Consider the following 25719-nt stretch of genomic DNA (forward strand, 5'->3'; position numbering starts at 1 on the left):
AGAATGCTAATGTTAAAGATATAATGAATATATGTAAAGAACTGGATGATTAAAAAAAAAGAACTGGATGATTTAAAAAAGAGGGAAGAAAAAGAAAAAAATGGACTATAGAAGAAAAGGTAAGAGAACTAGAAAACAAAAATAACCAATAACTTTAATAGAAAAGTTGGAATTTAATAGAAGCAGCCATTCCTCAAAAAATTATACAAAAGAACAAAGGAAAAGAAAATAGAAAAGTGAGTATAATTCATGAAGGAAGCCTAACAACCAGCTAATAAGTGTTCCAGAAAAAGGAAACATGGAGGAGAAGAAATTATCAAATAAATACTATATTTCCCAGAACTAAAATACACACATTCTCAAATTGGAAGGATTTTTTAAAAGATTTATATTAGTTACAGGTGTATAACACAATGACCCAACATTTATATACATTGCAAAATACTCAACACAGTAAGTGCAGTTATCATCTGTCACCATAAAAAGTTATTATGATATTCTTGACTGTATGCACTATATATATGCTGTGGTTTACATCCCCATGACTTACCCATTTTATAAATGGAACTTTGTACCTCTTAATCCCCTACAACTATTTTGCGCCTCCCACCCCTCCACCCTTTCCTCTGGCAACCACCAGTTTATCAGTTTATTCTCTGTTTTTATGAGTTTGTTTTCTGTTTTGTTTGCCTATTCTTTAGATTCCACATATAATGAAGGCATGCGGTATTTGTCTTTCTCTGACTTATTTCACTTAACTCTTGAGTCTATCCATGCTGTCCCAAATGGCAAGATTTCCTTTTTGTTTTTTTCTGGCTAACATTCCATTGTACGTATATCCCATATCTTCTTTATTTATCAGTGGACACTAGGTTGCTTCTATATATGGGCTATTGTCAGTAATACTGCAGTAAACATAGGGTTGCATATGTCTTTCTGAATTAGTGTTTTTCTTTTCCTCAGGTGTACACTCAGAAGTAGAATTGCTGGATTGTGTGGAATTTCTATAAGTTTTTGAGGAAACTCCATACTGTTTTCTGTAGTGACTGCACCAATTTGCATTCCTACCAACGGTACATGAGGATACCCTTTTCTCCACAACTTCAACTTTTGTTACTTCTTATCTTTTTGATACGAGCCATTCTGATAGGTGTGAGGTGATAACTCATTGTGATTTTGATTTGTATTTCCCTGATGATGAGTGATGTTGAACATCTTTTCTGTTAGCCTTCTGTATGCTTCTTTGGAAAAATGTTCAGTACCCCTGCCCATTTTTTAATTGGGTTATTTATTATTTGGGTATTGAGTTATATGAGTAATTTATATACTTAGGATATTATCCCCTTATTGAATATATTGCTTGTAAATATTGTCTCCCATCCAGTAAATTGCCTTTTCATTTTGTTGATAGTTCCTTTTCCTGTGCAAAAGCTTTTTATTTTGATCTAGTCCCACTTGTTTATTTTTCCTTTTGTTGTCCAGGCCCAAGGAGACATATCCATAGATATGTTGCTAAGACCAGTGCCTTAAGAGTTTACTGCTTATGTTTTCTTTTAGGAGTTTTATGCTTTCAGGACTTACATTTAGGTTTTTAATCCATTTTGAGTTTATTTTTGCACGTGATGTAAGAAAATGGTCTAGTTTCATTCTTTTGCATGTAGCCATCCAGTTTTCCTACACTATTTATTGAAGAGACTGACATTTCCTCATGTGTATTCTTGTCTTCTTTCTTGTAGATTAATTGACCATACAAGTATGGGTCCTCTATTCTGTTTCACTGATCTATGTTTCTATTTATGTGCCAGTACTATACTGTTTTGATGACTATAGCTTTGCCGTATGGTTTGAAATCTGATATTCTTATACCTCTAGCTTAGTTTTTTCTTTCTCAAAATTGCTTCGGCTATTTGAGGTCTTTTGTGGCTCCATACAAATTTTAGGATTATTTTTTTCTAGTTCTGTGGAAAATGCTATTGGTATTTTGATAGGGATTGCACTGAATCTGCAGATTGCTTTGGACAGTATGGATATTTTAACAGTTTTAACTTTTCCAATCCATAAGCCATGGTACATCTTTTCATTTATTTGTGTCATCCTCAATTTCTTTAATCAGTGTCTTAAAGTTTTTGAATACAGGTCGTTCACTTCCTTGGTTAAATTTATTCCCATGTGATTTATTCTTTTTGATGCAATCATCAGTGAGATTGTTTTTAAATTTCTCTTTTTGCTAGTAGTTGTTGGTGTAGAGGAATTCAACAAATTTCTGTTAATTTTGTGTCCTACAACTTTAATGAATTCATTTTTTCTAATAGTTTTTTGGGAGTGTCTTTAGGATTTTCTGTATATAGTATCATGTAATCTACAAATAAGGAAAGTTTTACTTCTTCCTTACTAATTTGGGTGCCTTTATTTCTTTTTCTTGTTTGATTGCTGCAGCTAGGAGTTCCAGCACTTTGTTGAATAAAAAATGGTGAGAGGGGACATCCATATCTTATTCCTGATCTCAGAGGGAAAGCTTTCAGTTTGTTACTATTGAGTATGATGTTAGCTGTGGGTCTTATTATATCAATGAAAGGATCTTTTGAGTGATTAGCAACTATACTAAGGAGCATTATCATATTTCATAAATTGATTAAAAAAAAAACTACTTAGTTCAGTCTACCTTGTGTGTTTCTCCCGTGAGTCTTTTACTATTCACACCAGACACTTTGCCTCTGTCACCAAACATGTGGAAGTTTCCCCCAACACCATGCAGTTCTCCCTGAAACCACCTGGGGGTCCTATAATTCGCTCAACTCTGACACTGTCTACCTGAATATAGTGTCAGATCCCACAAGTTAAAGGCTCAGTCCCACAAGACTGCTGCCACCCCACTTTGGATACCTAGTAGTTCCCCAGGTTACCCACAACTTCTGTCCAATGTGGCTACAAATCAAGTTCCCATGACCCCTTCCTCAGGTTTGATTAATTTGCTAGAGTGGCTTACAGAACTCAGAGAAACACTTAGTTACATTTTTTAGTTTATTAAAGGATATGATGATGGATATAGATGAACAGCTAGATGAGTTGCAAAGGGCAAGGTATGGGAGAATCCAGATCATAGGAGCTTACGTCCCTGTGGAGTTGGGGTGTGTCACACTTCTGATATGGATGTGTTCAACAACCATGGATGCTCTCAGAACCCGCAGACTGTTGGTTTTTTTTTTAAAGTTTATTAACTGAATATGAGGTGCTTCATGAATATATTTTCAGATCTTCAGTGTTTCAAAAAAAAATGTCTCACCTGTGTACCCTCTCAGAAAGTACAGGAAGGTATATATACTGTATTATAATGAATGAGTAAACCAAAAAAGAGGAATTCATAGTACTAGGAATCAGGATAGCCAGCACAAAGAGAGGTAAAGGGAATTCCAGGATAACTAAGAGATGTCCCAGGATGACAGTTTATATCAGGCCTGGAAAATACTGAGATCAGAAAGAAGCAGGAAGACAAAACTGTTAGAGATATCTTCAAAGGGGAAAAAAGAAACTGGTATTTGTTGTGTTTGAGTATATAGGAAGCAGATTTGTAAAACTTATAGGGAGTTTCAACTTGAACTAGTGATATATATGTAGAAAATTAAGTGAATGAAAAAAATGAACCTTGTCATTTATGGCCTTAATTATGTTGATGTACATTCCCTCTATACCACTTTGTTGAGAGTTTTTATCATAAATGGATGTTGAATTTCATCAAATGCTTTTTCTGCATCTTTTGGGATGATAATATGATTTTTATCCTTAATTTTATTAATATAATATGTTACATTGATTTGTGAATGTTGAACCATCCTTGCATCCCTGGAATAAATACCACTTGATTGAGGTATATGATAGATGATCCTTTTAATGTATTGTTGAATTCAGTTTGCTAATATTTTGTTGAGAATTTCTATCTACATTCATTAGGGATATTGGCCTGTAATTTTCTTTTCTTGTAATTTCCTGGTCTGGTTTTAGTATCAGGGTGGGGTGGCCTCATAAAATGAGTTTGGAAGCATTCCTGCCTCATCTATTTTTTGGAAGCGTTTGAGAAGGACTGGTATTAATTCTTTGAATGTTTGGTAGAATTCACTAATGAAGCCGGGAATTTTTTTTTTTTTTTTTTTTTGGTTGGGAGGTTTTTGATTGCTGCTTCAATCTCCTTGCTGTTAATCAGTCTGTCCAAATTTTCTTCCTGATTTAGTTTTTTGAGAGGTCTTGTGTTTCTAGGAGTTTATCCATTTCTTTTAGGTTGTCCAATTGGTTCCCATATAATTGTTCATATTAGTTTTCTTTAATCCTTTCTTTGTTTTTATGTTATCAGTTGTAATATCTCTTTAATTTCTGATTCTGTTTGAGTCCTCTTTTCCTTCCCCCTTTGGTAAGTCTAGCTAAAGGTTGGTCTAATTTGCTTATCTGTTAAAGAAACCAGTTCTTAGTTTGTTGATTTACTTTATTGTCTTTTTAGTTTCTATTTCATTTTTTCCCACTCTGATCTTTGTTATTTCCTTTTACTAACTTTGGGCTTTGTTCCTCTTTTCTAGTTTCTTGAGATATAAAGTTAAGATATTATTTATTTGTTAGGGTTCTTTCTTAATATAGACATTTATCACTAGGAACTTCCCTCTTAGAACTGTTTTTGTTTCATCCCATAAGTTTTAGTACATTGTATTTTCATTTTCATTTGTTTTCAAATTTTAAAATTTCTCTTTTGACTTCTTCTTTGACTCATTGGTTATTTAGTAGCATGTTGCTTAATCTCCACATATTTGAATTTTCCTTCTATTTTGGTAATTGATTTCTGGTTTCATACCATTGTGTTCAGAAAAAAATGCTTGATATAATTTAATTCTTCCTAAGTTTATTAAGACTTCTTTTGTGGCCTAATATGATCTATCCCTGGAGAATTTATTATGTGCACTTGAGAAAAAATATGTATTCTGCTGCTTGTGGATGGAATGTTCTATGTATATCTGTTAAGTCCATCATATTTAATGTGTCTTTTGAGGCCAGTATTACCTTATTATTATTACTTGTAATTTTTATTCAGTTTATTTAAACTAAGAGAAAAACCCATTAGTTATTTCTCCCACCCACACCCTCAGTTCTTGCAACCACCAATCTGTTGTGTACTTAAAAGCGTGGTTTGTTAATTTTTGTTTTTTGGGGGGTTTTTTTGTTTGTTTTTAAGAATTCACATATAATCATATGTTATTTGTCTTTTTTCTGTATGACTTATTTCACTTAGCATAATGCCCTCAAGTTCCATCTATGTTGTAAAAAAAAAAAAAGAGAGAGAGAGAGAGAGGGAGAGATCTCATAGTCCACAGCTAACATACTCAGAAATGAAGAGCTGAAAGCTTTTCCGCTAAGATCAGGAACAAGATAGGCTGCCCATTTTTCCACTTTCATTCAACATATATTGGAAGTCCTAGCCAGAACAATTAGGCAAGAAGAAGAAATAAAAGGTATCCAAATCAGAAAGGAAGAAGTAAAACTGTTACTTTTTGCTGGTGACATGGTATGATATTTAGAAAACTGTGAAGACTCCACCAAAAACAATGATAATGAATGAATTCAGTAAAGTCACAGGATACAAAATCAGTATATAAAAATATGTTGCATTTCTGTATACCAGAAACAAACTATCAGAACAAGAAAGAAAACAAAGGAGAATATACCATCTGTAAATATTTATGCACCTGGGCAGCCCGGGTGGCTCAGTGGTTTACCACCGCGTTCAGCCTGGGGTTTGATCCTGGAGACCCGGGATTGAGTCCCATGTTAGGCTCCCTGCATGGAGCCTGCTTCTCCCTCTGCCTGTGTCTATGCCTCTCTCTGTGTCTCTCATGAATGAATGAATGAATGAATGAGTGAAAAATAAATAAATAAATAAATAAATAAATAATAAATAAATAAATAAATAAAATCTTAAAAAAAAAAAAAAGACAATGAAAAAATGGATGAGAGTGTTAGGGGAGCCGGGAGAAATATTGTTTGCCCTTCACAACTCCTCAGAGAGGCAGAGGACTTGAATGCTCTAAGTTCCATGGTTCCATGTGAGGCAGTTAAATAGGAGATTTGATGAACTTTGTTATACAGAGAGGTTGGACCCTTAAAGACCTGCAACAGTGTCCTTCGGAAGGAGACTGGTGATATTTCTTCTGAGAAAATTCGTTGGAGAAGGGTCTGTGGACAGTGAAGGACAGGCAAGAATCATGCTAAAAGCAGAATTGTGAGCCCCTTGATTTAATCTTAAACCTTCCACCACAGAAATCTTTACCCTTCCTAACCCTCAACCAAGGAGAACACTGGAAAATTCTTCGAAGAGCCTGGAATGACCCAGAAAAAAAATCCCTCCAGATACTGACATTTAGTAATCCCCTCAAGCTGGTTGATTACTCTGCAGTGAAATCCCAAGTCTGTAAGCTGTGCTCATATACACAGAGCTTCCAATAAATTTTAAAAACTTTCTATTGAAGTAAAACGTGTTCAGTAAATATGGATATACTTGCACAGAACAAAGCTTTAAGTGAAAAGTTTGAGGAATTTTCTCAAACTGAACATAATCGTGTAACCAGCACTAAGATTAAGAGATGGATAATTAGCAGTACCATAGAAGCTTTCCTCATATACTCTTCCTGTCAGTGCTACCAACAGAGATAAACCAGTATCGCAACCACTAGCACTGTAGATTAATTTTGCCTTTTTGAACTTTATATAAATGAAATTATACATTATATACACCTTTGAGTCTAATTTCTTTTGTTCTGTATTATGTTTGTGAGATTCATTCATGTTGTGTAATTATAGTTTATTCAGTACAACACCATAGTTATTTATGCATTCTACTGTTGATGGGCAACATCCATTTGATGTTGCTGGGTAGTTTCCAGTTTGGAGCTCTTATAGATAATTCCTCCATGAACATGTTGTACACATTATTTAGTGAAATACACATTTGTCTTGGATATATACTTTGAAGTAGAATACTGAGCCCATCAGATTTTCAGCACTTTATTCTAATATATATATTAAAAAAACAGCCAGTGATGACTAGGTATTTGAATAAACCCTCCAACATAAAAAGAAAATAGAAGGAAATGAACCCAAAGAATCAAAATGAAAAATTTAATAGAAGAGTTTGAGGAAATTTCCAGAAAGCAGAACAAAAAGACAAAAGAGGTAGAAAATAGGTGAGAAAGTTAAGGGAAGAAATATAATAATTATAAGAAAACTTCCCTAAAGCCAAAAAACACGAATTTCCATGTAGAAGGGATTCTCAGCACAATAGATATAAAAACTCATATCAAGGCATATTATTATGAACTTTCTGGACAGCATGAATAAAGTGAAGATTCAGAGGAAAGGAACAATTCACACTCAAACGAAAAGGAATCAGAAAGGCACTGGAGTTTGCAACGGCAACACTGGAAGCTAGAAAATAGTAGAACAGTGTCTTAATTCCTGACAGAAAATTATTAACAACTTAGAATTCTACACCTTAGTGTAACCTTTAATTAGGCATAAGGGTAAAATGAATTCATTTTCAGATATGCAAGGCTTAAAAAGGTTACTTTCTGTGACCCCTTTCTCAGGAAGCTTCTGAAGGATGTGCTCCAGGAAGTCATGGGATGTAGAAGCTAGAGATTCACCGCAGAGGTGAAGGGAGTGGTCAGGGTGATAGTGAGGAGAAGTCCTACACTACAGCTAGCTGTACTCAGGGGGCAGCCAGTCTGATAGCCAGTCTGATTGCTGCAGGAAGATAGAAGTTTCTGAGAAGGGCGTTTCTAGGATTTTTTTATTTTTTATTTATTTATTTATTTTTAGAATAAAAGGACTCCATTTTCTGGCATTTGAGTATTTGAAAAATGATAAATATTTTAACTGACTCTGTAGAATAAATTAGGAGAATATAAAATATGGCTTACAGGGAATAATATTTCCTAGTGATCACATTGTACCACTGATTACTGATTTATCAAAAGTTAATAACTGTTGTAGGGATATATGTTTTGGGGGTGGAAGTTATGATGTGGGCTTGTATAAGAGACCTAAATTCTCATATGCTTATGTATTAGGAGTCAATGGATTATTCTAAAATCAATGAATTAAAAAATGGCAGTAAAAACGTAACATCTTAGTTAGAAGTATAGAAGTAGGGGTGCCCAGGTGGCTCAGTCAGTTAAGTGTCTGACTCTTGATCTCAGCTTAGGTCTTGGTCTCAGGGTTGGGAGTTCAAGCCCATGTTGGGCTCCATGCTGCATGTGGAGCTGACTTAAAAAAAAAAAAAAAGTATGGAAGTAAATACCAAGAGAAACAGGTTTAAAAAAATTATAGTTATTTGTTTTTAATGAATGAAACCAGGAGGAGAGGAAAGGGGAATAGGAGACTATTATTTTATACTTCCTGATCTTTTGGCATTATTGGATCATTTTATTTTATTTTATTTTATTTTATTTTATTTTATTTTTAATTTTGTATTTATTTATGATAGGCACACAGTGAGAGAGAGGCAGAGACACAGGCAGAGGGAGAAGCAGGCAGAGGGAGAAGCAGGCTCCATGCACCGGGAGCCCGACGTGGGATTCGATCCCGGGTCTCCAGGATCGTGCCCTGGGCCAAAGGCAGGCGCTAAACCGCTGTGCCACCCAGGGATCCCTATTGGATCATTTTAAAAAGTGATAAAAGTATATTCTTGCATTACTTGATAAACTAAAAACCAGAACATTAATGATAAATTCTTTTAAGGAACATTAGGATTAAAGTGTCCCCAGTAAAAGGGAGTCAGATATAGAGAAAAAGAAATGTTTAAATTTACCTTTTTTATTTAAAAAGGCTTTTTAACCTTACCTCTGGTTTTGTTTTATACTAGGGCTTCAAAAACAAACCAAAAAAGATGGGTCACATAAAACCAGACTTGATTGACGTTGACTTAATCAGAGGTGAGTTCTAAAGTTAGTTTCTTATGTTTTTTATTGCATTATTTCATAATAGTGCTAGAGATTCTTTTTAGATGTCTTCCCTATATGACAATATACTCTAATTTCCAAAGGGAATATTTGTCCCTCATCATTCAGGCCTTAGGATTTTTTCCCCTTTTTTTGGGGTACTGGGTGGCTGTATAAATGGCATGGTTTCTAATAGAGTGAATGAGGGATGAACTTGGAAACTGCTATTGTGTAATTGAGAAAAACATATATCATAGCTCTCGAGTCAGGCTGACTTATGTTGAGCTCCTGTCCCAGTGATTGAGGCAAGAAGTTATCAGATTCAATGAACATCTAAGAGGGTTCTTTGTAACTGAATAGGTTATGTGGTGATTTTTGCTCTCAGCTGTTTTTAAGACAGCATTACAAGTGGGCATTAGTATAGTAGATGTAAATGTTTGATGTTCTGTTTTATTGTATATTTAAAGGCTCAACATTTGCCAAAGCCAAACCTGAAATTCCATGGACATCTCTGACTCGGAAGGGGCTCGTTCGAGTTGTATTTTTTCCATTGTTCAGCAACTGGTGGATTCAGGTTACCTCCTTAAGAATCTTTGTTTGGCTGCTACTGCTTTACCTCATGCAAGGTAATTATAGGGGTGGAATAAATTATTGACAGTTTCTTTTTGCTACTTTTGCTATTAGATAATGCAGACCTTACTGGTCTTATGTTTACCCTTTCATTTGAGAGTTTAAAGTGCAAAGAAATGAAGGGATGTACACCATTTGGAGATCATCTTAGATTTATTTGCTCACAGAGAGCAAACATAATTGTCTAACTCATCTCTCTTGAATTTCTTTCCACCTGTTTCATTGACAGGCCTTTTCAATCTTTTCTTCTGTGTGACCTTTGAATATTGGATTACCTCAAGGTTAGATCCTGGGTTCTCTTCTCTCCATACTATCATCAAACCCCATTTTTAAATATAGCTGATAAACTGGTGATTCTCAAATTTCTATCTTCAGGCCAGACCTCTCTTCTGAACTTCAGACTCATAAATCTAATTGCCTGCTTTTGGCATTTCTCTATAAAAATTTAATAGGTATCTTGAACCTATCATATCTAATATGGAACTCTGGATTTTTTTTTCCCCCATCATGGTCCACAACATCAGCATCACTTTGCCTAGACCACTGGAATAATCTACTTTGAGCTTCCTTTCTCCCAACCATTCTTTTCACAGCAATTAGAGAAATATTTTACAGTGGAACCTATATCATGCCATTTTTCTGCGTAAAACCCTTGAGAGACTTCTTATTGCCTTGGATTAAAATACAGACTCCTCACCACAGCCTGCAGCACCCTACATAATCTCTTCCCTGCTGACCTGCCCAAGGTCCATCTTATGGCTCTCCTCCTTGCCTACTGTAGGCATAATGGCCCTTTATCTGTGCTTTGCATAGAGTTCTTCCTTCTGTTTGAAACAATCTTCAGGCTTTTCACATGACTATCTTCTTTTTCATCTTTAGGATCTGAGCACAGATGGAATTTGCCCAGGAGGCCATCCCTATCTATACTTTCTAAATAGTCCTACCATTCCCCAGGAATCTGTTATAATCTCTGTATTACACAATTACGTGATGTTGGCTTTCTCACTATGTGCAGGAAACCCAGCACATTCTCTTTACCACTTTGTGGCTACTGCCTCCCAGGAATACTTTTTGAAATGGGACCACGTATACACTATGGTAATATGTGAGCAAAAAGACATGAATTAGAACAGAGTTAGGTTAAGGTTGGGTTGGGGTGGAAGGATTTGGGGCGATTTTTGTTTTCTTTTATCTGCATTGGTTTTTGGGGGTTAAGTTGTAGAGGGAAAGATAAGTGTATGAATTTACAAATCTCTTTAATTTTCTAAAGTTGTGACAGTGCTGTCCAACAGATTTTCTGTGATGATAGAAAGAAACATTCTGTGTCTGTACTACCCAGTCATAGGTGACTGTTGAGTACTTGTAATGTGGTTAGTGTGAATAAGGAACTGAATTTTTAGTTTTATTTAATTGTAATTAACTAGCTGTCATTGTACTGGCTGCATAATATTCCATCACATGGATACACCATCATTTAAAATGATCATTTTCATGTCTGTATGAGTCTCTCATATGGATTCACCATAAATCATTTTTACAGCTACTTAATATTCCACTGTATAAAAGTACTATAATTTACATAACTGTTTCCATTTTGTGAGCATTTAGATTGTTCCTGGGTATTTTTCCCCTATTAATAATGACATTGTGAACAAAATTTTCCATATTTTATGTTATTTCCTTAGAATTTATTCTCTGAAATAGAATTAAGAGATCAAAGAATATAAACATTATAAGGATCTTAGTACATAAAATGAAATTGCTAGTGGCATACTTCTTTTGGAAAGTAGTGGATGAGAGTGCCTGTTTTACCACAGTCTGACCAGCATTATTATAATTTTAAAGATTTTTATCTAATTGGATATACAAAAAATTGTTTTGCTTATTTAGTCTGCTTTTTTGGGTAGCTTAAAGGTGAAGTTAAATATTTTTCCATATGTTTGTTATTAAAGAATTTCTTTCTTCCTTGTTGGGATACATTAAGTTATATATATTAAATTTTCATATACACCATGGCCTATTTCCAAACACATATTCTATACCATCAGTTTGTCTGGTTATTCTCATATATGTACCACATTTCTTTAATTGCTATACTTGTTTCATATATAAAGTATTCCTCTAGTATTCTGCTTTTTCAATATTTTCTTACGTGTTTTTTACTTATTTTTTCAAAATAACATAGAATTATTTTATCCTAATCAAAACAAAAAAATAATTTGGAATTAGAATCTTGCCCTTCCCATGAAGACATCGATCTATTTGTGGAGGGGGGATGGGGAGAAAATGGATTTATCTCACCTTTTAATCAAGTCTTCTGTTATATCAGTAAAGCTTTGTAGGATTTTTATTTCTTATGAGGTCTACTTAGATCTTCTTAAACTCAAAAATTGTTATTGTGATAAAAAGTACATAACATATAATGTACCATCTTCATCATTTTTAAGTATACAGCAAGTGGCATTAAGTCCACTTACATTGCTATGCAACCATCACTACCATCCATCTCCAGAACTTTTTTCATCTTTCCAAACTGAAACTCCATACCTATAAAACAATAATTCCCCAATTCTCCCCCAAGCACAGGACACTAGCAACCATTCTGTTTTCTTTCTCTGTGAATTTGACTGCTCTAGATACCTCATGTGAGTGGAACCATGCAGTATTTGTTCTTTTGAGCCTGGCTTATTTCCTTTAGCCTAATGTTATCAAGGTTCATCCATATATATATATAGCATGTGCATTTACTTCCATTTTAAGAGTAAATAAGACTCCATTATATGTGTATCCCATATTTTTTATACATTCATCCATCAAATGGGCACTTCAGTGCTTCCATATTAAAGTAAAATATTTATATTTTTATTTTTGTTGCTGCTGCAGATATGACACTTTTTGTTTTATAAATTTCAACTGGTTAGTGCTGTTACATTTGAAAGCTATTAGTTTATGTTTAAAATTGTTATAATCAATCACTTTATTAAACCCTTATTAATTTTAATAGTTTTTCAGTGCTTCCCTCACATTTTTAATTATACAATCACTTTGTAAGCAAATAATGAAAGTCTGGTCTCCTCCTTTTTCATAAATTTCACTTACTATAATTGAATTAGTCAACATTTTCAGAGCAGCATTAAATAATAGTAAAAATGGTCATCCTTCTTTTGTTTCTGATTAAGAGTGTCTTCATTAGTATGATGTGTGTTGACTTACTCTTTAGTATATTAGGGACATATTTTTATATTCCTAGTATTTTAGAAGAGATTGACATTTAATTTTAATTACAAATCAGGAACAAATGTTGACTTTTATGGAATGCTTTTTCACTATATAGGAGTTGGCCAAACTCACAAGTCAAAGGTACAGTCCTTTTTTTTTTTTTTTTTAATTTTTTTTTTAATTATGATAGTCACAGAGAGAGAGAGAGGCAGAGACACAGGCAGAGGGAGAGGCAGGCTCCATGCACCGGGAGCCTGACGTGGGATTCGATCCCGGGTCTCCAGGATCGCGCCCTGGGCCAAAGGCAGGCGCTAAACAGCGGCGCCACTCAGGGATCCCGGTACAGTCCTTTGTAAGACTCCCCTCACTTCAGATACCAGCCTCACTTTGGAAGTCCCCAGGGCTACCCTTACTTCTGACCCACTGGCTACAGTTTTGAGGGTCCTGTACTGATCCCTTTGATAATTCATAGAATGACTCCCAGAACTCAGGAAAGTGCTCTATTTACAGTTTTATTATACTAAAAGTTTTATTATATGAATTAGAAGAGATGCATAGTTTGGAAGGATTCCAAACAGGAAGTTTGCATCATCCTCAGGGATATGGTACCCTTTCCACCATGATGGGTAGCAGTAATACTAACAGACTCTTGCCCATCAGAAATGCTCACCCAAGCTTTGTAATCCAGAATTTTTACTGAGAGTTTATTATATAGGCATAACCAGTTGAGTCATTGGCTAAGTAGCCAACTTAGTCTTCAGCTCTCCTCCCCACCCAGAGGTCAGGCTGATGCAATGTGGCTCAAAGACTCAACCCTCTAGTCACATGGTTGGTTTTTCTGGTATGACTACCACTATCCATAGTTACTTCATTGGCATAAACTATCTGGTTTGGTCCAAGGGGCCCACTGTGAATAACGAAGATACTTCCATCCACTTGAGAAAGTCCAAGGATTTAGAGGTTACCTCCCAGGGATCAGAGACAAAGGCCTTTAACACAATTGTCAATTGAAATGATTTGTATATGTGTGATTTAAATTACATGTTATTAAATTATTAGATTAAATCATTTCAGTCAACAAATATGTAAGTACCTACCATGTCTGTACATGTCCTGTTCTATCTAGCTGCTGAGATAGATTTTTCCTTCAAGCATAAACCCTGCATGGTGTTGGCGAATTATTCAAATTTACTTTGATAGTATTTCAATTACTCATTCAACAAATATAAGTGCCCATTATGTGCTACTTATGCCCATTATGTGCTACTTATAGCAGTGAGCCAAGTAGAGGAAAATCCATTCATGTTGCTTGCTTTTCAGTAGTAAATTATAACCACATTCACAAGCCAGCAAGGTCTGTTTATGGTTTTGGTGCTATCATGCTATATTTAGGTGATAGGGTAGTAAGGCACGAAATGAATTTGCTAGCTTTTTTCTCCATGTAGGAATAGTTTGTATAGCACGAGAATTATCTTTATGTTAAAGTCTGAAAGAAGTGATCTGTTAAGTTGTATCTGGAACTTTTGGATGCAATTTTTAATGTTTTTCTATTTCTTTCACCACTTACTTTTTTGGACAGTTCATATACATATATGAAGAGGCAGTAAAGCAGAGTAGTTAAGAGTAGGGACTCTGGAGCCCAGGTGCTGAGGTTCAAATCCCAGCTTTGCTGATTGCCACCCGTTTAAGTGTGGGCCTTGGAAAATACTGTCCTCTGAGCAGAACAGCACTTTATAGTATATGTATCATACAGCATATGTATCACCAGCTGTTTTGTGGTGGAGGGCCTTTTGAAATATCTAGATTATTATAATACCAGGAAAGCAAATCCTTCAAATGCATCATCCTTCTCTTTCTCTGTGGCCTAAGGCTTCAAGTTTTCACTCAACTGATGTGCAGCAGGAGGCTTGTACTATAGAAAATGATGTGCCTTTTCCCTTGTACTTTTTACATCAATAGATTTTTGTAGCAATAGTGTATGCAGTTGCCAGGATATAAAGATGAGCCTTGCTGTTTTACGTTTTGAAACCTCTTCCTTTCAGTTATAGCACTCGTGTTATATATTCTGATGCCTATTGTGAATGTAAGTGAAGTCCTTGGACCCCTGTGCCTTATGTTACTCATGGGGACTGTCCACTGTCAAATTGTGTCGACTCAGATAACAAGACCATCGGGAAACAATGGAAATAGGAGAAGAAGGTAAAATGAGAAATTACACTTCTAGTTGGGTATTTTCTGGGAGGGGCATGGTACAGATTTACAAAATCCTTAATGAAAACAATGAAAAATCTTCCTGTTTTGTGTGTCTTTTCAATTATCGTTTAGCTTTTACTTTTCTTTCTGATGCTAAGAAACCGTCATGACCTCTCAATCCCAGGTGGGATTTTGTCATTAAGAATGGTTTAAAAAGAAAAATCTGAAAAAAAAAAAAAAAGAAAGAAAAATCTGTGATGCTGTATTGTCCTTTATTAAAATTTACCTTAAATAGTGACTTTGAAAACCTTCTTCAAACTACAGTCTCAATCAAAATTTGGTGAAAATTCACTGTATAAACAAGGATGTTAGTACATTGGATTAGTGCTACTAAGATATTTACCTTTTTTTTTATATTTACCTTTTTTTTTAATGGTAAATAATAAGAATGATTTCAAAGTGTTCTAAGCTTTTAACAGAGATGAATTTGACTTTTCTACACATTGACTTCACTTCATGTTTTCATTAGTTATGTGTGTGGTTTTGGAACTGTCAAAGGTTTTTTTTTTAGGTAAATGTAGGTCTGTTACCTTCCAAAAGTTATATTATCATCTCTCAGAATATATGTAGATTTTTTCCCCTAAACAGTTACTCAAGAAGATTTTTTTCATTTGGTACAATGAATTTCAACATATTTATTCTTATTTTTGAATGTTATTTTCAAAAAAATGTTTTTAAAGGGTTCCTTGAAAATTCTGTTCAATTGAATGATTTCTAAGGAAATCACATGTGGTGTATCTCGTTGGTGAATTATAAGAGATCTTTTAACTGCTTAAAGTATCAATGCAAAGTGATCATTTGGTGTATTTTGTGTTCTCTGCTAAAGTGTGCCCAATGCATACAGATTTCTGACATCCATATTTAAAGGAATTGTTCCTTCTGCTGGTGGCATTGAGTGTTCCTGAGAAGACTTTTGGTCATATGTGTGAAAATTTTTTTCTAGTAATATTTTGGAATATCAGTTCCATTTCTTGAAATATTGAACACAATGATAGCATAGGAGTTTGGTTTGGAACCCAGTTTTAACCTTCAGTCAGAAACATTCTTGCATGATTCATTCTCATTATATGAAGTTTACTATACTTCATTTCACATTGTAGCCCACTGGGATCATTTTCTTTCTTTTTTTTTTTTTAAGATTTATTTATTTATTCATTCAGAGAGAACGAAGAGAGAGGCAGAAACACAGGCAGAGAGAGAAGCAGGCTCCGTGCAGGAAGCCCAATGTGGGACTTGATCCTGGGTCTCCAGGATCACACCCCAGGCTGCAGGTGGTGCTAAACCGCTGCGCCACCGGGGCTGCCCATGGGATCATTTTCTGTAGTGATATTTGGGACATAAATATGAAAGTTCTTGAATCTGAAGCTGTTGAATTTTTTTTTTTGTAGAAAATTACGGAAAACTGTCAATGGTGATGGGAGCCGAGAAAATGGAAATACCTCCTCTGATAAAGTCAGAGGAGTAGAAACTTTGGAATCTATTCCCTTTATTGGTGGTTTTTGGGGTACTCTCTTTGGCAACAGGTGGGAAGTCTCACATTGGAATGTTTACTTGATTATATATTCATGTCAGTATTAACCTAGTATGTAATCTAATTAGGAGAACGCAATATAAGCATATTATAATTGTGGTCTGAGTTTTAAGCATTCTAGAAGGATTTACTTCCTTCAGATATCTCCACTGTCTGTCCCGTTATCCATAAGTCCAGGAGTCTACCATAAAAGTTTCATTCTGTTTGATCTTTAATGGTATTGTAGACCACACGATTACAGAAATATAAATACTTGGAAAAGGTAAATATTTTAAGCCATATTGACAAACATCTTGAGGGGAACAAAGAATTTTTAAAAGATTGGGTGTTTTTCAGTGTGGAAGCTGATACCTCTTTAGAAATGGGATGCAGGAGGCTGGTGTTTATGGGAAGTAGTACAGAAAGGGAAATGGATCCAAGAGAAATTCTATCTCCTTCTTGATTTTGCAGTGTCATGACAACACTAGTATGACTCTAAGAAATACTTATTTTGTCATATGTTGGTGATTTTGACTCAAAAACAAAATGCTTTTGCAGTTCCTTTTTTGAAGATTAAGTACATGTTCCCCTCACTTTCCAAAAGTAGAGTGTTCCTATGAAACCTTTTGTGGGCCGAAATGGAATGAAGTGAAGAAGCAATTACCATTAATTTATATGGAAGAAGTTTTGAGCCCTCTCAGACCTAAGAAAATAACCTCTCTTAGGATTGTCTGATACCTTAGAACATAGCTTGCTGGCAGATGCACAAAAGAAATTGAGACAAAGCATGGATGCTCATAGATGCAGTTGAAAGCTCTGGCAGCTTAATGCTGAGATGCTAGAGGGTAGCTCCCAGGGAAGGAGCGCCAAGGGGCCACCCTTGCCACTGGAGGGCATGCTGCTTCTTTATTGGCTTGCTGCAAAACAAGCTGATTGCTAGTTTCACTTACGTTTTTTCATAAAAGCAAAAATCCTCTTCAGAGTTCTTTCGGCTAGCAAAAACCAGTCCTAACATAGGTCTTTCATAAAAGCAAAGAGATAGAGTGTGAACTTTTGAAAAGTGAAGAATGCCTATATAATCGCATACTTTTCTAAAGATAGGTTACACTCTTTTTTTTCTTAAAGATTTTATTTATTAGAGACAATGTGCGAGCAAGCACACAATTTGGAGGTGGAGGGGCAGAGAGAAAGGGAGAAGTAGATCCTGCCCTGAGCAGGGAGCCCGACACAGGGCTCAATCCCAGGACCCTGAGATCATGACCTGAGCTGAAGGCAGATGCTTATCCGACTGAGCCATCTAAGCACCCTACTTATGCTCTTTAGTTTGGGTTCTTTATGCTGAATGTTGTGCTAGTTACTGGGCATCCTTGTTCTCAGTGATTTTACTATCTAATTAGGAAGATAAGAATATGATGCAATCACAGCAGTGTAAAAATATCATAAGTGATTACCTGCTGACTAAAGGCCATGCAGTTCAGCAGATGGAGTGATTATTCAGGGGTGAAGTAGTCAACAGGAATAATGAAGGAGCCAAGAATTGCTGGTCTTTGAAAGACAGGAATGGGGAAGACATTCTCTGAGTGGCATAAACAGATGATGTGAGGTAGGCATTGGCACTGTGTTTGAGAGGGAAAGTGAAGACTGGAACCCACTTGCTTGCAAAACTGAAAAGAAGAGGCTTGCTCTCAAAATTAATTGTGACGAGTCTTTGGAAACTAGAGATATCTGTATTCTGGCTTTCTACACCCTTAGGCAAGCTAAAGCCTGAAAAATATGATTTCTGAATTTTCTTAATTTCTAGAATAATATACAGTTGACCCTTGAACAGAGGGCTTAAGGGTGCTTGTTGACTGGAAACCTTACTAGTAACATGAATAGTTGATAAAAATATATTTTGTATGTTATATATGTACTATGTTACTGTATTCTTATAATAAAGTGAGCTAGAGGAAAAAGAAATGTTATCAAGAAAATCATAAGGAAGAGGAAATACATTTATAATACTGTACTGTATTTTTTTAAAAGATCCACAAATAAGTGGTGCTTGCAGTTCAAACCCATGTTGTTCAAGGATCAACTTGAATTCTTCAAAAGCAAATGATTTCATGAAAGATGGTACTTACAGAAAACAAGCTAGTAATCTTTTTTCCTTTTTTTAAAATTAGGATTAAAAAAGTAAAATTAATATGTAACAAAGGGACTGAAACTGACAATGACTCAAGTTGTCTGCATCCTATCATTAAGAAGAGACAATGTCAACCAGAGATTAGAATGTGGCAAACAAGAGAGAAAGCAAAATTTTCAGATGGAGAAAAGTGCCGTAGGGTAAGATTTAGATGAGTACTATATATAAAAATCTTTTTTTTCCCATGTAAAATTTTCCTATTCTTAGACTACTGGAAATATCAAATAGATACTAATGGTTTTATGTAATTTGTCATAACAAATAAGTGAAATGTAAATCCATGGGACACGCAAAAGAGAATAGCACATGAAGACTGTAGTTTATTCTTTTCTAGGAACAGAACCTGTTATGTCATTGGCTACTGATCCAGCCTTAGCAGTGGGCTGGTAGGTTGACTGGATCAACAGATCAGTGTAGAGGCTACTGAGCTGTATTCCAGCGATGCAGTGAGAATATGGTAGGGGTTCAGGAAACTGTTTTCTAGGTGTAGCAGAGATGTTCTGTCTCTAAAACTTCCACTTTATAGTCTTGAAATATTTTCTCATTTGTTAGAGAAATTAACAAATTACAAATTAGAGAAATTACAAAAATAGCTAATGTTCTTGAGCCATTACTGCAACCAGGCTCTATTCTAAGCGCTTTACATGTAGTAAGTCATCTGATTGTTTTCACAGCTCTGTGAGATAGGTGCTTTCATTATCATCACTGTTCAGATGCGGAAATGGGGCCTCAGGTTAGTTACTCACTTCCAGTTACATCACTAATAAGTAGAAGTAGAAGGGCCGTGACTCAGATGCAAGCCTGTGCTTCTAACCTCTACGTAACCTATGTAGCACATCAGTGAGGCTGTTGAGTTCCAAGGAAGTTCACTATTTTTCTTTATTGAGATCAAGTAATATATAGGTTGGGTCAGTTTGGGTTCCCTCTGATTGTTTCTTTGTTTCTACGTGCTTATTTTCACGTGTGCAGCTCCCTAGAGTATTTTGGGCTGTCCCCTGTGAAGAAATTGCTGTTCTCTTTGCAGGAGGCTTTTAGGCATTTGGGTAATGGGGTTTCAGACGAACTGTCGAGTGAGGAGGATGGGGAAGCCCGGACGCAGATGATGATGCTGCGTAGGAGTGTGGAAGGAGCCTCAAGTGACAATGGCTGTGAAGTTAAGAATAGAAAATCCATACTTACCAGGCACCTAAACACTCAGGTAATCTTCCGTTTGTGAAAGTATCGGCATTGACTTCAAAATCATTAAATGGTAACAAGACATGGGATGTGTTTTCTTTTTGTTTGTTGGCTTGATTTTTGACAGGTAAAGAAAACCACTACCAAGTGGTGTCACATTACACGGGATTCGGACAGTCTGGCTGAGTCAGAGTTTGAATCAGCAGCCTTCAGTCAGGTAATGTATCCTTCTGACAGGTCCCTGTTCAAGGCATAGCCTTAACTGTAGTAATAATGGTATCCGTTGCCTTTTTTATTGGTTGTCCTAAAGTAGCAGTTGTATTTGCCTGGCCTCCCCCACCACCAGCTGTCTGTCTCCCCATCTGGCAACTTTCATATGGCTACTCACCCCCAGAAGGAGCTCTATTTCACTTTGACTCTAACCTTAAAGGCATCATAGATGACATGATGCTCAACACGAGCTCTGTCAATCCCCAGAGGACGAGAAGGCTCCCTAATATTTACTTGGAGTAAGGACCTTATTCTTAAGCATCATTCCCTTGTAAGTGGCACTGATGCTGATGAAGACAAAGTTTTGAGAAAAGACCCCTGAGAGGTGGGAGAAGCAGATCTCATCATGCAGCTAACAGGCATGTTGTCCATTTGGAATATTATCACTCAGAGGTGAGCGGGGTAGCTAGTGGTAGTGTGGTTTTTGTTTTGATTGACAAGGCAGTTGGGGTTGTGGAAAAACTTGCATATTTATGTTTGTACTGCAGGAGAGCTGCTTCGGGCATCCTTTTCTCAGCCTGACTAGCCTTTCCAGGTTTGGCCAGGCCCTGGGACATGACTAGATTTCCAGTCACGCTCATGGTATTTAGAGTAGGGGACACTGTGGGTGTGTCATAACCTATATCCAGGGTAGTTCCTCTGGATATGCTTGCAGAGGTCACTGTCATCTCAGGGAACTTGAGTCGAACAATCTCATGATTTGGCAATAACTTCTTAGAGGAAGTCCTTTTAAAGTCCTGCTTGGTAGAGAGTCATCACAGTTTTACATTTACATGTTAAAATGTCTTAATTGTAACATGAAGCTTTGTGAATAAATGACTCCATGGGGTCAACTTAAGAAAGCTTGCCAGCCATCACCACAGATAATTTGTCTTAATTTTATTTCAGATATATGATTGCTTTTAAAAATGAATGAAGATAAAGATACAGTTTTGTTTTTCTGTATTCCTTTAAAGGGCTCTAGGTCTGGCATGAGTGGTGGTTCTCGAAGCCTCAACATGTCAAGAAGAGACTCCGAAAGCACCCGCCATGACTCGGAGACTGAGGATATGCTATGGGACGACCTGCTGCATGGCCCAGAGTGCCGGTCATCTGTCACCAGTGACAGTGAAGGGGCCCATGTGAATACCCTTCACTCAGGGACCAAACGTGACCCCAAAGAAGATGTTTTTCAGCAGGTCTGTAAAGGTGATGGTAATAATAGCCAATACGTACTATATATTTGCATGTGCTGGGTACCATATTATCTCATTTGACTTTATAATAATTGTATAAGATAGATACTATTATTATCTCTCATTTAGAGATGAGGAAATTCAGCATAATTTGAAAGTGAAGATGTTGGTATTAGAACTCAGGGGGAAGTACTCTCAAGTTGCCGTAACCTAAATTTTTGTCGGGATCTCTGGGTAGCGCAGCGGTTTAGCGCCTGCCTTTGGCCCAGGGCGCGATCCTGGAGACCCAGGATCGAATCCTACGTCGGGCTCCCAGTGCATGGAGCCTGCTTCTCCCTCTGCCTGTGTCTCTGCCTCTCTCTCTCTGTGTGTGACTATCATAAATAAATAAAAATTAAATAAATAAATAAATAAATTTTTGTCCATAATACTTTTTCTCATTTTCCTTAGAATGATCTTTAATGTTCATTTTATGTGAGCAGGATTGTTTGAATGGTCCATCAAACTCGTATGTTCGTATTATATTATATATTTCATGTCATACATGAATTACTAAGAGATGGCATTGCTTGCTTCTCTAATAATGTATAAACCAAGTGATGCTTTTAATTTTAGGCTTTGCATTAATATCATAAAATCAGCCTGGAATTGGAGGTTGCTTAGAAGGTATTTGAACCCTCAACTGATGTAGAAATTCTCATGTGGTAATAATAGTTACTACTTCATAGGACCATTGTGATATATCTAATGAGATAATATAAAGTGTTTAGCACAATGTCTAGCAAAGAGTAAGCACCCAGGAGATGTTAGCATTATTTTTAGTATCCCCACCAGATCATCAATGGCCTCTACTTAAATACTTCTGGAGCTGGACTGATTATTACTTCATGAGAGAGCTTTCTCCACTGCTGGATAGATTGAATGATTAGAAGTGGCGCTCAAATCAACGTTTCAGATGTTTGGCGACAATGTGATTCTTTTTTGGTTGTTGTTCTTTAGGCTAAAGATTTCCACAGTGATGTACAAATACGGGATGGTGGATATTCATTTGTTTAATTAATGAATTTTCTTCATTCTAGGATATCACTGATTTAGGTTATGCATTTTCATGAAAAAAATCCTGCTTCATTAAATGTATACAATTTTTAAAACCTAGTCAGAAACAATGTATGTTTTCTCATTAAAGCTTTAAGCTTTTTTTCTTTCAATTTTGCTATCAAAGTTTGAATCTAAGTATCCTTTACGTTCAGTCTGAAGATTCATCTAAATCACATTAGCCCTCAGTAGTTCTGCATAGCATCCTGATAATCTTGACCTCCTTTGCACTTTTGGGATTTTCAGTATAATTTTAAGGCATATATAATAATAATTGGGTAATACGGAATTCTCTGTATCAAAAGGAATTCATCATTTCCCAATTCCCCTACCTATCCTGTTCTTTTATTCCCCATATTTTTGAATGCCCTCACCAACCACACCTAAGACAGAAACCTTGGAGACCCCACCCTCTCCACATGTCTTTATATCTGTCCTTATATCCCCTTGACTCCACAGAACAATATCTGTCTGTCTACTTGTGTCTCCCCTGCTTGAGGCTATCTGGATCATTATAGCAGCTTCTGTGGGTTTGCTTCCTTTGTCTGTTCTTCCACAGAACCGCAGCCCGAATGATGCTATTCCCCTTTAAATCCTTTAACTACTATTTTCCCCCTTTAGGATTATTTTCTTCTGTTTCTCTCTTTGCACCGATACAATCCCATCTCTGATCATACCCCCACCTGCTCTCACATACTACACTTTATCTCAACTGGACTTTTTTCAGAGCTGTACCATTCCCCATGTGCCTCTGGCTTATTTGCCTGGAACACTCTTTTCTCTGATACTCGATCCTTCAGCTCACTTCTTTTTATTTTTCAGGTCTTGGCTAAGGAAGCCTTCTTCATTTGCTCGCAAAGCCCTCTTTCCTCCCCCTATCATGCCGTGTAGTAACTTTATTTAATCATGTCTCCGTAAATCTTAAACTTCTTGATGTCAGGGACCTCATCTGTCTCATCCTCCTGTTGTATCTGTGGTGCGTGTTACATAGTTGGTGTGTCATATAATTTTTTGGCATCATCAATGAATAAATCAGTAAATGCTCATCAGCATTATGCTAGGCACTGTAGTAGATAGAGAAGAAATCTACGCCATGTAGTCCTTTTTTAGAAATTTAGTTTGAGGACAAGATGATTATAGGGGAAATAAGTAGAGGACACTAGAAAAGTAGCATATAATTATGTGCTAATTTGATACACTAGGGGTCTAATTTCAGAGAAGGGCAAAATAGCGAGACTTGTCCCAATGAGCTGACTGTGTTGGTGAAGGGGACTTGAGTTAGTACTTGAAGAATAAGAACTTACGTGGCAGAAGAAAATGGTACTTTTTTTTAAATCTTGAGCTTCCTCTTGAGTTTTCTATGCTTTTCTGTGTCCTGATTAGACCAGAGAAAGGCTTAACTCCTCGGTTATTCATGTAACGTGGAAGGCCTATCAGAGGCTCTCCTACCTAACTTCTTGCTACCGCCAGTACAGTCACATTGCTCTCTATAAATACTTCTCTCCTTAACATGCCACAAACACACCAAGCTTAGCCTTACTTCCAGACATTTAGACAGGGAAGCTACGTTGGAGATCATGGAATCCTACTTCCCGTCATCACAGATGTTTAGCCTCTTTCCAGGTAAGAAGTTGGCTTTTTGAAGAAAAAAGGACCAGAGATGAGCATCACAGAGGTGGCCATTGGCATGATGAGCTCTGGGAAGGAGAGAATAGAATGATGAGGTCCAACACTGGTGAATGTGGCCTGGATGCTGGAAAATGGGGAAAAAAATCCAACGGAAGAAACAAAAAAGAGTGGATGAAAATAGTTTTATATTTTTCTTTTTAGAACCACTTATTCTGGCTTCAGAACTCAAGTCCTGCCTCTGATCGAGTTAGTGCAATAATCTGGGAAGGGAACGAGTGTAAAAAGATGGATATGTCTGTGTTGGAAATAAGTGGCATCATCATGAGCAGGGTAAGATTTCATAAGTTTTCAAAATTTTCAGAAAACTTGTTTAATGATCAGCTATTTGATAGGATCAATCTATTCAGTAATCAAAACACTGACTGCTTTTGAAACAAATACATATATTTTTAATTTTGTAGTTAGAATCTTTACTTAGCAGAATATTTTTTTATTTGTAACAAAGTTTTCTGTGAACATGATCAATTATTCAGGTATACTCTGCAAATATTCCTTATGTCATTTAAGCCTGATTTTTAAATAAAATCTAAAAGTCATAAATCTGTACATCATTTTTATTTGTACTTCTTTTAGCTATAAAACAGTTTTTAATAATCTAAATAGTACTTGATAAATACTGCTTCACAACTCCATTTAACTATGTAATGATGGACATTTTAAATTAATTCCCAGGTTAATGCATATCAGCAGGGAGTAGGTTATCAGATGCTGGGAAATGTCGTCACCATTGGATTAGCATTTTTTCCTTTTCTACATCGACTTTTCCGCGAGAAAAGCCTTGACCAGCTAAAGTCCATCTCAGCTGAGGAGATCATGACTCTCTTTTGTGGGGCACCACCTGTTACACCTATTGTTATTTTGTCTATGATTAACTTTTTTGAACGATTGTGTCTTACTTGGATTTTTTTTTTCATGATGTGTGTGGCAGAGAGAACATATAAACAGGTCAGTATAGAACTAAGTAAAATTTCTTGCCTCTGGTTTTGCGTATGATATGCCATTGAGTTGATTTTGTTCTCTTGATTTGTTCCCTTTCCAAAAGTTAATGTGGGCAATAAAGGATTGATGAGTGGGCTTTGGTATTTGTGGGTTTAACACTTGTGATATTGATTATTCACAGATGACATGTTGTAATTTGGCATTTCGCTGAGTTCATGTGTAAGAGTAAGTGGCTTAGGCAGAGAGTGAGCCTAGCTGACTGCATGGCACCTGTGCCTCAATGTGCCTTTGTCCTTGTTTACCCATAACATATGTAGTAATTCTCAGAGTGAAAACGTTTCTGTGGAAAATGGGTGAGTGAGAAATAAATTTATTGAATTTTGATAAGAATTAGGAATCGAGGACTTGCTTATTGGTGATATGTGCAAAAAACATGATTTTAAATGGAAATTTAATCTGGGATTAAACCAGAATTCTGTATAAACATTTGTGTTTGTGAAGTTGGGGATTCACAAAAGTTTCTAAATAATATTCCTTGAAAATGTCAAAAGTGTACCATATTATGAAGACATATATTATTATGAAATATGCTTTGGAAGCAACAGG

General features: G+C 36.1%; 1 protein-coding gene across 7 annotated transcripts in view; it reads left to right on the top strand.

The window, feature by feature from the left end:
* The window catches only part of PHTF1 (putative homeodomain transcription factor 1), a 41100-nt gene that overhangs the window by 8297 nt on the left and 7084 nt on the right, over positions 1 to 25719 (top strand). For 3 of the 7 annotated variants that reach the window (XM_072766840.1, XM_072766841.1, XM_025994598.2), the window contains 10 exons: positions 8897 to 8966; positions 9440 to 9598; positions 14864 to 15020; positions 16463 to 16597; positions 18750 to 18909; positions 19794 to 19967; positions 20073 to 20162; positions 21172 to 21393; positions 24316 to 24444; positions 24847 to 25119. In XM_072766840.1, the coding sequence (XP_072622941.1) occupies positions 8897 to 8966; positions 9440 to 9598; positions 14864 to 15020; positions 16463 to 16597; positions 18750 to 18909; positions 19794 to 19967; positions 20073 to 20162; positions 21172 to 21393; positions 24316 to 24444; positions 24847 to 25119 (1569 nt within the window). Of the gene's footprint in view, positions 1 to 963; positions 1074 to 8896; positions 8967 to 9439; positions 9599 to 14863; positions 15021 to 16462; positions 16598 to 18749; positions 18910 to 19793; positions 19968 to 20072; positions 20163 to 21171; positions 21394 to 24315; positions 24445 to 24846; positions 25120 to 25719 lie in introns of all 7 variants that reach the window. The other 4 variants (XM_072766843.1, XM_072766842.1, XM_072766844.1 and 1 more) reach the window with 2 other exon arrangements.

Source organism: Vulpes vulpes, chromosome 8 (genome assembly GCF_048418805.1).
Source record: "Vulpes vulpes isolate BD-2025 chromosome 8, VulVul3, whole genome shotgun sequence".
Lineage (NCBI taxonomy): Eukaryota > Metazoa > Chordata > Mammalia > Carnivora > Canidae > Vulpes > Vulpes vulpes.